The sequence below is a fragment of the Pezoporus flaviventris genome, unplaced genomic scaffold (genome assembly GCF_033815535.1).
Source record: "Pezoporus flaviventris isolate CSIRO_AGI_PZ_B2104156 unplaced genomic scaffold, CSIRO_AGI_Pfla_v1 ptg000436l, whole genome shotgun sequence".
NCBI lineage: Eukaryota > Metazoa > Chordata > Aves > Psittaciformes > Psittacidae > Pezoporus > Pezoporus flaviventris.
In genome coordinates this window covers 48,666-65,981 of record NW_026892983.1, presented here as the reverse complement: position 1 = coordinate 65,981, position 17,316 = coordinate 48,666, and the positions used below count along the sequence as shown (strand labels likewise).

General features: G+C 52.1%; 1 protein-coding gene across 4 annotated transcripts in view; it reads right to left on the bottom strand.

Moving 5' to 3' along the window:
* KDM2A (lysine demethylase 2A) overlaps positions 1–17,316 on the bottom strand; it is a 49,670-nt gene that overhangs the window by 19,319 nt on the left and 13,035 nt on the right. For all 4 annotated transcript variants that reach the window (XM_061443591.1, XM_061443594.1, XM_061443593.1 and 1 more), the window contains exons 4-10: positions 8,193–8,331; positions 6,982–7,060; positions 5,636–5,682; positions 5,103–5,281; positions 3,575–3,681; positions 2,940–3,033; positions 1,357–1,510 (exon numbers count right to left, since the gene is read on the bottom strand). In XM_061443591.1, the coding sequence (XP_061299575.1) occupies positions 1,357–1,510; positions 2,940–3,033; positions 3,575–3,681; positions 5,103–5,281; positions 5,636–5,682; positions 6,982–7,060; positions 8,193–8,331 (799 nt within the window). The remainder of the gene's footprint in view (positions 1–1,356; positions 1,511–2,939; positions 3,034–3,574; positions 3,682–5,102; positions 5,282–5,635; positions 5,683–6,981; positions 7,061–8,192; positions 8,332–17,316) is intronic.

The following is a 17,316-nucleotide window of genomic DNA, read 5'->3' as shown; positions in this document are numbered from 1 at the left end:
TCAAGCACTTCAATACACCTATGGATCTGTCCTCTCATGGTGGCCCATGTGCCTGTATCCACCTCCTGTCCAATGCTTTTTGTCATCCTACCTCTGGAGCGGTGCCTACCTACCTAATACAAGGTGCTTAGGCCTTGTATTAGGCCTAAGAAGGAAACAGTCTTCCAAAGGCTGGTTAACTGTTAAAATACCCTCCAAGGAATACAAATTCCAGCTCTGTTACCTTCAGGGCCAAGCAATGCAGACAAGCCCAACGTTTTGGGTACTGCAGCCTGGGTTTCGTTCAGGCAAGGGCACTCAATTCAAAAGAAGCGTCAGTTGTGATAACAGGACTCAAATGAGTAACTTGTACAACCCCTGTGGTTTTCTGTTCTGGTCCTGCTGTAAGGAGGCAGCCATTGACACCAGAGACAGTCTTATGGACACAATTTATATGCAACAGTTATTAGCAGGGGTCCAACAATGTTTCTCCTGACAAGAGACTATTCCCTAGGGCAAGAGGAACAAGTTACAGACATCCCAGGCATCCATCCCAGGTTCTAAAAGGTCAGCCCTTGCAATCAACCGACTTGAGCTGCTTTTCAGCTGCCTCATCTCTTGTGCCTCTGCTCTTCTCTAGCACTGCACTGAGCTAACTGTGCATGCAGATACTGCTGATGCCCTCCAGTTATTCTGCTTCCTAAACCAAGTCAGGCTAAAGGATTCTTTTAACTCTTGAGTGTTCCCATTCCCAACCTCAGTCTCCTTGCCCAAGCTCTCTGCAAAGCAGTTACCTGCAAGTCTCTCCCTGGTTTTGCTTCTCAGCTCCCTGCTGGGTTTCAGTGTTTTCCAACATCCCATTTTCTAGCTATATGCTTTTCAATCCTCCCATTTCCAGTACATGCAGACTGTTTCATTGCCTTTCCTTGTGCCCAGAGCAGTCACCTTGCTCCTTAAACACACACACACACACACACACACACACACACACACACACACACTGGCTCCCTTCCTTGCTTCACAACTGGACTGTAACTGTACAGTGATCTCACAAGCTGTGAGGCTGAGGAGCTGTGCTGCCTTGGACACCACTCTGCATGTCACCATGAAAAGCACTGGGAAAGCCTCCTTTAGTGACTATCCAGAGCGATGTGAGCCAGCCACAGCTTTCCCATCACTTGGGCTGAATCCACAGTGCCATGACAGGCATGTTTTGAGAGCTGGCAAGCAAGAGGAGGCAGCCACGTCACATCTCCCTCTCCCAATTACATGAAGAGGAAGCTAAATCCTGCCTCTTCCCAGTTTGTGTCCCAGGAGTTTTAGTCTCTTGCCACAACCCCAGCAAAGGCCAGGAGGGACCTGCCCACCCTGTGGTACCTGAGGGGATGACAAATGTGTAGCCCTGCTTGAGCTCGATGCGCTGGCACTCAGACACTCTGTCCCCAAGGAAAATGTCTCCCTGCTTCCCTGAGAGAAGCCAGTTTTCATAGAGCTCCAGGTTCTGCGGTGTAGGAGGGATCAGCCAGAAGATCTGCAGATGAAGATAACACGTGTATGCAAGTCATAACATAACTGACAGCTATTAAATACTGCCTGCTTCTTCCAAACCTGCCCTGCTCCCTCTCCAGACATCCAAATCTGTTCCTTTCCCCACCAGAGGATGCAAATCCAGAGACATTCCCAGTAAAGCAACCTGAACACATGTCCCATTGGAGAGGGCAAGCTGCTGAGTGAGATCTTTCCTAACCTAACTCACTGAGCACCACAGGCAGACTGAGCTTGGGATGCTTTGTGAGGTTTTGTTCCTATCAGTGTTAAGAGACAGAGCCCACCAATGACACCAGAGTATTAGAGACAAAGAGATACCCACCTGAGTGTTTCTGCCATGTTAGTAAGAGCTACAGCTGAACTAGAGATTTAAGCCTGTCTGGATCCATGCAATGCAGGTGGCAAGGAGCTATCCAGCCCCAACTAGGCTGTTCAGAGACTGTTAGGTCTTCAGGGGAAGGCACTGGAGCCACAAACCATCAACAGAAGTCTGGCAGCTACATCTCCTTTGCAAGGAAAGGTGGGTGAAAAGCCCAGATTCTTCAGGTAGGGCAGAGTTTGCTGCTGCCCCATCCCTGGCAGTGTTCAAGGCCAGGTTGGACACAGGGGCTTGGAGCAAGCTGCTCTAGTGGAAGGTGTCCCTGCCCACGGCAGGGGGTGGAACTGGATGGGCTTTAAAGTCCTTTCCAACCCAAACCATTCCATGATTGTATGAAATCCCTACACAATTATAGCTGGAAGAAACCCATCAGGGGACAAACACTGCACTCAGATAAAGGCTGCAACCAGAGAGACTCAAACACAATGAAGCCTGAGGTTTGCTTTTAGTCTCTTTGGCTGAGCTCAGCTCCAGGAAGCGACTCCAGAGAACAGCTTAAACCTGACACTGTTTCAGAGCTACTTCTCACCAGAAACCATGCAACTGTTCTGCAGTGAAACTCTGTCAGTAACCTTCAGTTCAAATGCTTCTGCTTTTGAAGTCACTTCATGTTTTAAGGTGACCCCTTACGTATATGTTGGCTATTTAAACCCCCTGAAACGCTTAGCTTTAGGAGCGGCTTCCATCCATCTTTAACTACCTTTCTTCAGCTTGCTGCTGCTCCCAGTGTGCTATTTGTGCCATACCAAGGGGTGATCAGCCATGCAGCCAAATCACCTCTCAGAAGCCAAGGCCCTGTATGGATTGGGTTATTCTACTCAGTGTCTTTTAGCTCTTTATAAGGTTGTCTTGGCATCATCCCTACAGCACAGGTTTTCAGTCTGTGCCTGGTGCACCTCTGATCAACCAGTTTAGGATGGAAAGACTTCAATTTGCTGTCTGGAACCTGCACCCTCAAGGATTAACAAGAGGATAGACTAAAAGCCACTCTCCTAAAGCATCTGTAACTGTCCAACAGGGACTGTCCTCCTACCTTTCCCCCTCGGTGGATGTGGTACCACACAGAAGTGCCACCGAAGTCCACGTGGAAGTCTGTGTAGCAGCCCTTGACACTCATCAGACAGTATCTGGTGGAGAACAAGAAAGGGATAAGGTGAAATGAATGGTGAGCAACATTTGAGAGCAGGTAAAACATATTCAAAGGGAATGGGCTGCCTAAACCCAGACTCACAGCAGTGCCAGCACACAATTACTGCAGTGCTAAGCACCTGAGCTGCAGGAAGGTGGTGGTTTGCAGGAGAGCTCACTTTGCAGTTATGTCACATCCCCACACAAAGATCTAATCCAGGCAAGAGCAGAGCTCTCATCCTCACACATCTGCAGCTCTAGAAACCCCCTGTCACAGGCCTATGGGACAGGACAGGCAATGCTCAGCAGCTGGGCTGGCTCCAGATGTTTCAAGGTGGTGAGCACCAAGAGTGTCACCCTTCCACACATCATTTGTTAGGGGCTTAAATAAGCGCCTGCAACATCCCTACAAGTGTCACCCACTGAAACAGACTGCTCCTCCCTCTTCCCCTTGGTACAAACCACTTCTGCCTTAGGCAGTTCTCTTGCAAGAGATGCTCTGCGCCTGCCACCACTGGAACAGCTCAGGAAGTCACTTACTTCTGCACCTTTGGATACTGCATCTCCAGGATGGCATTCGTAGACTCTGTCTGACTCTCCTTCAGGTGCCTGGGCCACATATTATCAACCCAGTCAATCAAATCCACCTACAGCAAGAAGGGTGGGAGACATGAGTAGAGATGACAGGGGAACTGTAACCCCTTCTGGTACTCTCCCTGGCTGTCCTAGAAGCTCAAATACCTATGCCTGCCTGGTAGGCCCATAGCTCTCATGTGCAACCTTCCCCATTGCACTGGTGCAATCCCACACATAAAGCGCTTTAGGACCAGCTGCTCTGATGCCAGTTGCTGTACAGTGACCCCCTGATTTCACACAAGCAGCAAACACCACAGCAAGATCCCAAGCATGGTACTGGGATGCTGGTTGTCTACTTAGGGGCTAGGCAGGAACTGGTATGCACTGGGGATAGACAAACCATGCTGGGCAGAATCTGCCAGGGTGAGATTCAAGTCACTAAGCTTCAGCACAGCCCCAGAGCAGGCAGAGATGTCCAGGCTCCCTCTACAGTTAACAGGGAGAAGTGAACGTCTCTACAGAGCTGCCCCTTCCTCTTCCCCGACTGCAGAGGGAGTCCAGGATGTCCATCCCTGGTCTCCCACTGTCGTACTGCTTCCTGCCCCCTTCCAGCACAGCTCCAGTCTTGGCCTCCTCTGCCCTCCAAGATTTCGGCACCAGAACCCCTCCTTGCCACACCACAGAACCCTCTGGAGTCCCAGCTGCACACAGGGTTGGTGTCCTAATGGGACCATGGTTTCCAAACACCAGGAAAACCTCAAAGCTCAACCAGCATCCAGGCTTTAGCTGCTCTCTCCAAACGCAGCTGAGCTCTGCTGTCCCATACATGATGGCAGGTCCACCCTTGCTCTCCACTGCCACCTCTCTCTTGCCACAGTGGAGCTGATCACGGCTGCAGGATGCAGGAGAGGGCTCCACACCAAGCATCAGTGAAGCACACAGATGTAAGGCAGACCCAAGACTGAATGACAGCCAAGGTCTTGGCAGGCAGTGGAAGTGGCTACCTGGGAGAGGCTGGAAGCCAGCATCCCCATCCTGTCCTCAGTGTTCCCTGTGGCTGAGCACCAACCTGACAACCTCTCTATTCAAACTGAGGTGCTTGTTCTTGATCAGCAGCCAGCAGGAGCAGGTTACTTCCCTTTAATTATTCCTTCCTATTAATTGCTGATAGCCAATCCATTAGCTGCTGATAGCTAGTGAGCTCTCCGCAGAAGAAGTCAGCTCTCTACAGAGCAACACACCAAGGACTTGACCATGGTGGCTTGCCTATATAGGATGAGGATGCACAGGCTAGGGCTGACTGTGAGATCAGCTCCAGCGAACAAGGTCCATGTCAGACACGGGATCAGCTCCAGCAGCTTCCAGAGCACAGCAGTGACATCCCTGGTTGAGCCCATGCATGTTACGAGCAGCTCTTCTCCTGCACTCAATGCCAGGCTGCACCTTACCTACAGAGGCCCACAAGCACAAGGGAAGGAAGAGCCATGCTCACCGTAGCAGGTCTCTGCACCAGGTTCTCCAGTTTGGTGTGGCTGAACTCCAGGCTGATGACGTTGTAAAGTTTCTCCCTCTCAGCCTCTGGTGTTTCGTAGTAACGTGCCCACTGTGCCATGGACATCTCAATGTCCCTCTGTGTGTTCACATCCATGACATCCACCATCCGCCGGCTCCCTGCCGGGACAGACAGACGTCACTGGAACCATCCCTGGGCACAATGGACCACCCAGAAGAGATGCTCCAGGAGACACAAGATACCTCCTCAAAGAACCCACCCACAACAGTGGGATGCTCTGGCCTCTCCATAACTTCATCTTCTTCCATACCCACACTGAAACTGAACCTGCTTCAGGTCAAACTGGACTCAAGCAGGTAAAAGCTGTGATCCACTGGCTCAGGCACACTGGGGAAGCCACATAACCAGACCTCCCATTGGTACCAGACCATTGATACACCCAGTGACTCTGCCCATCCCTCCCCATCTGCCCAGGGCACACCAGAGGCAGCCTGTGCTCCCCGGACACTTACCAACGCAGAGCCGCACATCATTGACGCTGAAGTCTGGGTCTGGCATCCTGCAGGACAAACACCTTGCTAAAACATCATGAAATGCTTCTGGTTGCAGACCCTTCCCACCTCCAACCCCAGTATTAGCACCTTGAAGATGCTACTGGGCTTCTCTTCCTCTTGGATGGGGGTGAAGAGCATGAAACCAGATCTCTGGGGTGAAACACAGGGCCCCAACTCCTGGCTAAGGAAGCAGATTTGGGAATAGGATACATCATCTCCAGAGCACGAGCTCTTGTAGTGGCTTCTGGCAAATGCTCTGGCAAGCTTTGAGCTAAGCAATCCCAGCTCTCATTTGAGAGACTGTTCCTATGAGTTATCCCAACATAAAGAGCACGGCCAGACCCGCACAAGGGATGTATTTCACTGACACAGCAGAACTCCTCTCCCTGTTTGTACTGGCACACTTATCTGTACAAACACAGGCAGAACGGGCAGGCAGCCATTCAAGCAGCTCTTGACCCAGAGAAATCACCAAAAGCTCAGAGGAAATCCAGGTTCACCCACACTGGAATCCTCAGGATCAAATCCTTGCCTTTCCAAACCACCCAGCTGCTAAACCTGAGCGTGGTACCATCTAAGTCACCCCAGTACAGCACATCATGCACTGGGTGAGATGCTACCCATCAATTCACAGCCAGCTGAGGAAGTTAAGAGCAATGCGGATGATGCTGGCTCCAACAAAGGCTAGTTTATCCCTTTAACCAAACCCAAACCCCACTGACCCAGCAGAAACATCCAATCAGATCAGGTCTGAGGTTTATTTAAAGCCAGCTGTAATGTTTTATAGCATTATTTGCCTTAACACTACATCTACCACCCCATCGTGTATTTATATGAACATCATAAACCAGCACAAAGTCCTGCATCAGCACAGCTTCACACTCCAAGCCGTAAACTTTGATTGACTGTAGCAAGAGACAGAGATGGCAGTTTAGAAGTAACCACATTGGATAAATCAGGTTGGAACTGCTGGGAAATGCCAGAAATACTACAAATTGCTTGACTCTGGCAAGTGGTGCTGTATTACTAGGAAAGGAACCCAGCCAGATGTTGCATCAGAGCAGCAGTGGGATATTCCAGGCATTTAGTTGCATTGTGGTCACCTACAGCCAGCTCTGACTTTAAGTCCAGACTCGTTAGAACAGGATAACTGAGGTGGAAGATACTTCTCACTGCAGGTAAAGAACAGTATGGACAGGACACTGCCATAACAACCTGGTTTCAGATCCAGCTACCAGGATCAGATCCCACAGAATGTGGGGAGAGAGGCAGGAAATCAGGAGTCATCCACCCCTAGCACTTACTTTATCCCCAAGCCATCGGAGCTCCTGAAGATGAGAGGGTCCCTCAGGCCACCCCTCTGGATGTATTCAACTGTGAAGTCTGTGAGAAACCAAAGGGAAGGTGTTAGGGGAGATTCCTGCAGAGGACTAGAGACAAAGTGAGGTTAGAAAGGATCTCTGGAGCTCCCTACTTCCACTCTGCTCCCAGGAAGCTGAATTCAGACTCAGAAGAGGTGTTCAGAGCAGTTGAGAGCTGAGAACCAACTCTTGTCCCTGTGACAAGGCTCACCAGCAAAAGGAAGTGCTGCTCCTTGCTATTTCTACACTTCTTGGAGACCCCGGAACTCCTCTGAGGCAGTTCTGTGAGCAGCATGGTGTGTGCTGCTGACAAACCTCAAACAGAGCCTCTAAGGAGGAGGGAATTTGCTCCAACAAGCAGCACCAGGCAGGGGGAATAGCGTGGAGTTTGGTCCTCACTTCCCCAAGAAGCTCTGAGCCAAGTTAGAGATGCCCTGAAGGAATGCTCCTCCCTCGTGGTAAATCCTTGTGAGGGACGCACTGGCTGTGTGATGAAAAAACATCCCACTGGGCCATATGTATGGTGAAAGAAAGGGGAGAGATCCCACAGAGCCTCTGAATTGAGCATCTAGTAGACATGTGGCTGCAATTACAGGTGCTGACCCAGGCAAACCCTCTTGTTCCTGGCTGCCATGTGTCCCAGCAGGCCTGCAGATGGGCTCCTTGCTCTCCAGACTGAGGGGATTCCATGCCATTTCCCATACACACTCCCTGTTATCAGCTCCCTTAGCAGGCTTGAGTCAATACTCCAACAATACACCTCATATCACCTTCCAACTGCTTGGGAACTGCACAGGACTTGTGGGGAAGCAGATAGGAACATCCCCCACCACTTAGGTTACGAGAGCAAAGCGGTTTCCAAGCACAGAACTGGTGTGAACAGCAGTTTTCCCAACTTCACAGGAAGACGGGAAGTAAAAGGTAGCAAAACACAGGAAACGATTTAGGATTGCATTAACACCACAACTGCCTTGTAACCACCCTTTGAGGCAGCCAGGGAAGCTCTGGGTGTAGTCAGATGCACAAGAGCACATCCAACTGTGAGCACTGCTGGCTTTCTACAGGGAAAGGTCGCTTCACACCATGGAGAAGCAGCCAGCCACTGCAGCTGTGTGGTTACTGACAGCAGCAGCGCAGCCTGTCCCAGGACAAACCTTTGCCTTCCATGAAGACCACGAAGGTGGAGTTAAACTTGTTGGTGGACAGCTTCTCCTCGAGGTCAAACGTCCTCTTGCCTTCAATTTCATCATCAGAGATGCCATCGTCCTCGTAACGCCGCCTCATCGTGCCACGCTGAGGAGAGACCGGAGCAGGAGGTAAGAGACAGGGACCAGGAGGGACAACTAGGGCCTCTGGGGGAGCCCTCGATCCCTGCTTCTGCTCCCAGAGAAGAGACCCTGGATTATATTATCCATGACTCCTCTTGCTTCAAAAGCACTGCTGGGATCAGTTTGCAAGAGGGACGCGCCAGGGAAGATCTATTTAGGCAATGTCTGTCCTGGTTCCAACACACACCACTGAAACATCAGGTTTGCTCCTCCTCCAGCCAACAGGTTTGTGCAAGTTGGGCTGTATGGGAGACAGATACTTCACTCCCAATGAGTGCTAACACAGAAACATGGGAAGAGGGGAACAGTTCAGTGTAACTGGGGACAAGAAAGGAGAATGTTACCTGGTTTTGCAGGTACATCAGTATTTTGCTGCACTGGAGGGAAATTTAAACCCCTGTCACGATGCCAAGTGATACAGGAACAGGTTTATGCTGAAGACAATTCCCAAGTTTTCAGCTTTGGTTATGCACAGAAGCTGATTTATTCCCTTGTTTGTGTGTGTGGGAGCAGCAGGAGGGGAAATAACCCTTTTCTGACAGGGTCTTTAAGTACATCTGTACTGGGATGCCTGACAGACATCCTCTTCCAGTAGTGCTGGATCTGGAAGGAATTACTGTCCCCAGCTGTTTGCCACCCCTCCATGCTTCCTTTGTGGGAATGCTCCCTAAATCCCCCCGGATAAAAGTGAACCTGGTCTGAATTAGCTAAGCTGACTTCACCCAATTCGGGATGCTCCTGCTGTAAAGCATTCACACCAATGGGGATAGCAGACAGGCAGGGATGGGGCAGGAGATGATGCAGCAGCAGCTGCTGTCACATCTGGGCCTGGAAGCTGGAGGCAGCAGCCTGGTGGCAATGGGAACAGGGTCACATCCCACCAACAGCCATGGATCATGATGCTGGGATGGCAAAAGTCACCATCACTAATGAGGTGAGCAGCGTGCACATCGAGTCATGGAATGGTTTGTGTTGGAAGGGACCTTAAAGCCCATCCAGTTCCAACCCCTGCCACGGGCAGGGACACCTTCCACTGGAGCAGCTTGCTCCAAGCCCCTGTGTCCAACCTGCCCTTGAACACTGCCAGGGATGGGGCAGCCACAGCTTCTCTGGGCACCCTGTGCCAGCGTCTCAGCACCCTCACATGGAACAACTTCTGCCTCAGATCCAACCTGAACTTCCCCTCCATGCATCTCCGGGCCCTGCACAACCTCCCACTGCCTGGGGTGTTTGACAGCTCATTTCTTCCTTATTTTAGGCTCTCTTGATGAAAGCCCTGGCATGGGTGAGGGTTTCTTTTGCCCCCAGCCCTGCCTGGCCTCCATCCCCTTCCCCTTAACCCCTGCTCCCCCAAACCCATCACAGCTTCAGTAACTGCATCAAACACACCCGGCTATCAATCATCCATCACTGATCACTACCTTGCTTTGCTGGTGCCTCTCTTCCTCCCTGTGAGGGTGCTGAGGCGCTGGCACAGGGTACCCAGAGAAGCTGTGGCTGCCCCATCCCTGGCAGTGTTCAGGGCCAGGTTGGACACAGTGGCTTGGAGCAAGCTGCTCCAGTGGAAGGTGTCCCTGCCCGTGGCAGGGGTTGGAGCTGGAGGAGCTTCAATGTACATTCCAACACAAACCAGTCTGGGATTCCTTATAGTCTTACTTATTTAAACAGTACCAGTGAAAGAGAAAGGATCCCCCCCTGCACACATGTATTGCTTTAAAGATGCTTCTAAAGTCATTAACTCACTGGTGCAGGAGCATGTGGAGACAACTCCTCATACCTCCAGCCTCACACTTCCAAGGAAGCTGATCAATTCACAAGTCACTTCCCTGCCATCAAAGCAGAGCTCCTTATCTCTCCTTGCTGTCAACACCTCATTAGCTTTCCCCTTCCCAGACACCTGAATAGGGACACCAACACCTCACGTTCAAGGCAGGGATACGAATGAGGGGCGCATCCCAGAAAGAGCCCTGAGTATCCTGAACCCAGGCCCTGTGTTAATGATGGCTGCTGTGTCCTAAGCCACCCACTACACCTCGTATGAAGGAGGAGTATTTTCTTTCACTCTCTGTAATGATACAAAGTTAAAATTCCCTTTGCTCACAGGCTTTATATAAATGCACAAATAAAAGACAAACAGAAGTGACACCCATATTCCTGGGGAACACCTTGGGGCACAAACGCTGGGTGCCAGGGCCACGCTTCCCACTGATCCCAGCAGAAATCCAGGCTCTGGAACTCCCAAACTCTGTCATTTCTGCCTTTAAACTGAGATGGGCTCTTTCAAGGGGATGCACAAGGGATGCGGTGGTATTAGTGGGAGAAGAGGACCTGGATGTGTTATAGTGGAGGACAGGTCCATTTCTAAAGCACCGTCCCTTAAACTCATGGAATTGGTTAACTCTGCATAGTGCTCGCTTTTAAAATTCCTGTACAGGATTTAGGGACCCATGAGCCAGAGCCTCCCTTCCCAGTGCTTTGGGAAAGGCTCATTTCAAACACATTCCCCCCATCAGGCACAAATCCCAGCTCCTGCAAACATCATCTCAGCACCCTGCTCTTCTGCTGCAACCCAAAGGCTTGAGGCCAAGCTTCCAGCACCTGGAAGCAACAGGAGGATAAAGCCTTTCCCCTCATCCACAACCCTCACATTTCACCTCCATGCTGGTGCCCTGAATTAGTCCAGACTGGCTGCTTGGGAGGGATGGAGCGGGATGGCCATGGAACAGCCACCTGGAGAGAGATGCCCATGGTGAGAATGGATGGAGCAGGCATGCTGCTGTTAGCTGAGGACCGTGCCTGGGAGCTCTGGGCTCTCAGCATGGGCAGGCAGAGCTGTGCTGGCCCCACCTTTGGGGGCAGGAAGCTACCAAACCAGCTCCCATCCCTCTCAGCTCCTGGGGAGGCTTTGCTGAAGGCCCACAGGGAGCACAGCTTGCGAGGGGCTCACCTCTGGGTGCCAGAGCACCCACTCTTCACCCCACTGTTTCGCTGTGGTGTTTGTGGGGTGGGAGAGCTCTCACAAAACCAGCTCAGTGATTCCAGTTCCGTGCACACCCATAGAATCTTCCTCACCTTTGCTGGAGGTAAGGGCAACTGCAACCTTTTGCTGGGCAACCACAACTCCCATCCCAGAACCATTTAAAGTCATGGAATGATTTGAATTGGAAGGGAGCTTAAAGCTCATCCAGCTCCAACCCCTGCCACGGGCAGGGACACCTTCCACTAGAGCAGCTTGCTCCAACCTGGCCTTGAACACTGCCAGGGATGGGGCAGCCACAGCTTCTCTGGGCACCCTGTGCCAGCGCCTCAGCACCCTCCCAGGGAAGAGCTTCTGCCTAAGAGCTCATCTCAGTCTCCCCTCTGGCAGGTTCAAGCCATTCCCCTTGGCCTGTCCCTACAGGCCCTTGTCCCAAGCCCCTCTCCAGGTTTCCTGCAGCTCCTTTAGGCACTGGAGCTGCTCTGAGGTCTCCCCTTCAGGAGCCTTCTCTTGTCCAGGCTGACCCAGCCCAGCTCTCTCAGCCTGTCCCTCACTCCTGCCCTGAAGAGTGCTGCATGAGAGTGCAGTAGGCTTAGGTCATGCTGGCAAGCACCTCAAGGAAACCTCATTTGCAGCTTTCCCTTTCTATTTCCATGCTTTCAGAGAAGATGCAGCAGCCACGGTGCTTCCTTGTGCCTGTCTGGGCCTTTCCCTGCGCAGCTGAAACTCGCCTCAGATCCTGTCCTGTGATGCTGTCAGACATCAGCTGCCTGTTGTGGCTCCTGCCAGGACACCTCTGAATGCTGGGGGAACAAGAGCAGCTACAGGAGACCTCAGACTACTTTGCAAGTGCACAAATAGCCTTCCAGCATGACTGGTTTTCACTTAAGCCTTGTTTTCTTGCCTGAGAATGGCCTAGGAGTGCTGGCCCCACAGGCCATTCCCATCGGAGGATGAGCATAACGAAGTGGAGGATGCTGGGCCCTGTAGTCCATGAGTTTCCTCCTTTGGGATCAGGAACACTCCAGGACCAGGCTGTGGCTGTGTCTTGACCTGCTCCTACTCAAGACACTTGAAGTTGTGAGGTTTAGGGAAGAGCAGCTCCCTGTGCAAGTGCATCCAAACCCGTCCCTTACCCAGTTCTATCTGGCTCCTAGGCTGGAAGCCTCTGTGGTATTCCAGGACACAGCCGGGGTTACTGCATTGGGCTGAAACTCAGGTTTTGAGCTTAACCATGAAGCTCTCATCCCAGGAGATCCGGGCTGGAATGCAGCTCCAGCCATAGGGATGATGTCTGGCTGCAGGCCTGTTTCAAGCAGGTATCCCTCACAGCAAGGGCAGATGACAGCACATATCCAAGGACATTGGTGGCCTGAAAAGCCAGGGAGCAGGAAGATAGAGCACGAGCAGGCAGGTAACCAACACAGCAGGGAAACCCTTCCTGTGCTGTCACCTCACAGACACTCTGGTGTCCAACTGATGTGATCAGACTTCCTTTATCCCTGTGGAATGTGAGCTGGCATTAGCTTGCTCCTTGTCATCGTTCCATAGTTACTGCTAGGACAGGAAAGAGGGCGACATGGAGAGAAGTTCTAGTTTGAGTAACTACAGCATGGATGAATAAGGACTTTCTAGAGAAAAGAAGGCTCCTTAAGGGGAGACCTTAGAGCAGTTCCAGTGTCTAAAGGGCCTGCAGGAAACCTGGAGAGGGGCTTGGGACAAGGGCCTGTAGGGACAGGCCAAGGGGAATGGCTTGAACCTGCCTGAGGGGAGACTGAGCTGAGCTCTTAGGCAGAAGCTCTTCCCTGTGAGGGTGCTGAGGCGCTGGCACAGGGTGCCCAGAGAAGCTGTGGCTGCCCCATCCCTGGCAGTGTTCAAGACCAGGTTGGACACAGGGGCTTGGAGCAAGCTGCTCCAGTGGAAGGGGTCCCTGCCCGTGGCAGGGGTTGGAACTGGATGGGCTCTAAGCTCCTTTCCAACCCAAACCATTCCATGATTCTTTATTCCTTGGAGCCTCCCCCACACTGAGACTGCTGCAGCCCCACAACTGAGCTCTAACCCTGTGCAAGCTCAGCCTGGCAGCTCCCTTCCAGATTTCCATCTGGTGTGGACACAGTTCCTGCCCTGCCAGCCTGCATGCCAGCCACATCGGGCACTGTCTCTCCTTCTGGAAGTGACATCAAGCCAGCCCAGGCTCTGGATTGTGCAGACCAGCTCATTTAGCAGCAATGTGACCACATGGCCAGGCCTCATCCAGATCCTGCTGGTGCCTCAGGTGGATGCTGCGCTCCTGGTGGGGATGCAGCTCAGGAAGAAGGCAATAATCCCACCAGGACTGACAGAGCCAGGCTTTGAGGACAGATCCCAGCCTACATGAATGTGAAGCAGATGATCTGGTCATTCACTAACAAACTTCATGACCAAAGAAACACAAGTTTCAGATGAAGCCACTGTCATGGACTCGCATGACATGAGACAAAACTTCACCTTATCCCAGCTAGATACACCCATGGATCCGTTTGGGGAAGCAGGGAACCATTCCCTGATCCCATTCACAGCACAGCCTCAAGGCAAACTAAGACAACCACACTGCAAAGGTGTGAACACCAGGGAAAGAGGCAGAAACACCCCAAATCCCTTTGCAACGGGGAAAACAGATGCAGAGCATAGAAGGGCGCATCCAGCCGAGCAAATGCCACAGTCCAATACTGCTGTCATCAGGCAGGCGTCAGCCACAGAACTGGTTCCTGTGGGCAGGGCAGAGCCCGGCCTCCTCATCCACACAGCACGGAGGAGACCAGGATCCCAGTGGGGGCTGAGGACCCCCAAGAGCTGCCACAATACAAAGAGCTCTGTCGTTAGACACCGCCTCTCCTGCGCTCGCCGGGGCTGCAGCGCTTTCATGTCATTGTTGTCTTGGGAGGGTGGGGAACAACAACATCCCAGTGTGTGCAGAGCAGGCAGGAGGAAGGAAAAGAGCTTCCAAGAGAGTGTTTGGGGAGAGGCAGCATCTGCGGGGGCTTTGGGCAGATCTCTGCAGCAGTTTTTCCCTCCTGAAGCCTGCAGCTTCCTCATGGCCCAGTTCACAAAGCACAGTGTCCCAAATCAGGTCTCCACATGAGGACAGATGTGCTCGGTGTCCAAGCTTAGGGGTAGAGTCGAGACTCAGCTGCACAAATCCTTCCTGCAGCACAGAGCTTGATGCCTCAACTGTTGGTTCAGGCAAGGAACAGAGCGCAACTTCCAAACAGGAGATCAGCAAACACCCCTAAAACCGCCATCCCCGAGGGTGTCCCGGATGCAGCTCAGCCCCAGTGAAGCAAGAGATAAATGTCAGGCACATCACAGAATCACGGAATGGGTTGGGTTGGAAGGGTGCTTAAAGCTCCTCCAGTTCCAACCCCTGCCATGGGCAGGGACACCTTCCACTGGAGCAGCTTGCTCCAAGCCCCTGTGTCCAACCTGGCCTTGAACACTGCCAGGGATGGGGCAGCCATAGCTTCTCTGGGCACCCTGTGCCAGCGCCTCAGCACCCTCACGGTAAAGAACTTCCTTATCTGCAACCTGAACTTCCCCTGTTTCAGTCTGAACCTATCAACCCTTGTCCTATCGCTCCAGTCCCTGACGAATAGTCCCTCCCCAGCATCCTTGTAGCCACCTTCAGACACTGGAAGCTGCTCTGAGGTCTCCATGCAGCTTCTCTCCTCCAGGCTGATCAGCCCCAATGTTCTCAGCCTGGCTCCATATCACATTTCTATACACCTGTCAGACAACCTCAGCATGAAGCAGTGATGTTTAAATATTGCTTCCTTTTCAGCTCCAAGATCTGTGTCAGGATTCAGGCATTATTCATCCTGATGAGAGTTTCAGTAAGGACGACCTGACAAGCAGTCCAAAGCCTCTCTCTGTGTCAGCCTGGGTCAGGATAAAGGCAGTTTATCCATCCTCCAACACCAGCCAGCAGTCCTCACCCAAGATAACTGTCCTTCCCCATTTCTGGCTCTCTTGGGTACCATTCAATTAATGTAGGAAATAGGAAGCATGACTATTAATCCTGCAGACAGCACCAGTGTCATCCCTTCTACTCTGATCCTTTCCACTGCAGTCTCCTTCCAGGGATGCCCAGGGAAGCGCCTCCTGCAGCTCCTTCCAAACCCTTCCTTGGACACCTCTCCATTGGGAAGCGCTGCCTCCATGGAGCACAGCAACCTCTAATGGCAAAGGAACTGCTAGCTGGCTGAAGAGAACCAGAAGACGAGTGTCCTGTGGGAGTTTTTGAGAGCAGAACAAGTACAAGGTCACATCTGAAGACAGAACAAGCTGTGCTGCTGCTGACAGGGCCTCCCGCATTGACAGAGTGAAACCAACAAACACCACAGCATTTCAGTCACTTCCTGGGCTGTCTGCTGCCATTCCCTCCCTCATCTCCCAGCGGATCCATCTCCCAGGCCCAGGAAGCTTCCTCCTGCTGTGCCACAACTCCTACCGCTTCAGGAGACCACTGCAACTCTTGCTTTTCCTCTCCCTATGCCTCCTTCCCTATACCTGCTGTGTTTCCAGCCTGGTTTGAAGCCTCCCACAGCCCTCCCTTATTCCTTCAGAGCCAGGATGCTGACATAAAGAATGCAGACAAGTGTCTGAACTCTTTCCTTCCAAACTCTTTTCACTGCAGGTATTACAGCTTCTACCTGGCTCCCAGCACATGTAGAGAACAAAGGGACTTACCAGTGGATCCCCCTCCTTCACCACTCAGGTTCCTCACTGGATGTCTCCTTCCCACCCATCCCTTTGTAGGTTTACTTTGCTGCAACACATCCAAAGTGGTAATAAAGCAACAAGCTCAACTCTCCTCCTTTAGGAATTTAACTTCTCTGTGGGAAAAGGTCTTGATCCTCTGGGAAGGCACAAAGCAAAGGCAGGAGGATGGCCAAGCATGGAAGCAGCAAGGCCACCACCAGGCAGATGCGGGGCAGAGCAGATGCCAGTGCTAGCACTGACCACACACAGAAGACGCTCCCTGGCAGGTATTTTCAGCTACAGCACGAAGAACCAAGGCACAAAGCCTATGACGTCCAATGAGCAGTGTGCCAGGTCACTGCTTAGCTTAAGCACAAGAGCTTTTCCTTTCTATATCACTCTCCCCCAAGCCTGCACCTCTCACTTCAGCTCCTGGTCCAGGCTCCAAGCTCTGCTCCATACAAGCACATCACCTGTGTTTCTCTCCCCTCTGTGCCTCCCCACCTTCAGTCACTTCAGCTTCTCAGCTCCTCTTCCTCCCCAGCATAGGAAGCAACAACCAAACCACAGCACCTCCTGTCACCCCTGGGATGCAGAGGGTCCTATAAGGATGGGCCCATTTTCTGTTAACATTTTGGCTCTGCAGAGCCATTTGCTTCATCAAACAACAGCCAATGCCCTAGAGATGGTCAATGAAGTGGTCCTGGGCTCACTGATTCACAACTAGGAGGCTGCACTGCAATAGGATCTGAAGAGGAGGCCATAATGCCTCAAGCAAGTGATCCAGGACAACTTCTCAGTGGCCCTATGTGTCCCAGGGCAAGCCCAGGGCTAGGACAAGGTTGCAGGTGGCTTTTCAGCAGCTCTGTGTGCCCTATCCACCAGTGATGACCACCAGGACAATGTGGCCATCCTAAACTACCTCACACTGCCTGGTTTCACAAGAGGAACCCAAGAACTAACCTGGGTTAATGCCCCTCAGCATCTCCTGTCTCCCTCCAAACCTGGAGGGGAGAACTGGCACACCTGAGGTTGCACATTCCTGGATACAGACTCAAGAGCACCAGGCTGAGGAGTGAACAGGATTTATGTGGAACTGGAGCTCTTCCAGGCTTCACAGCTCCAGGAGGGATTCCTATCACGAGCAGGGCTGGCAGCAGTTCAGAATGATGGAGGAGAACGCTTTGGTTTGCACTTTGGGTTATGAAACTGGATGTACACAAGGAGCAATAGGGG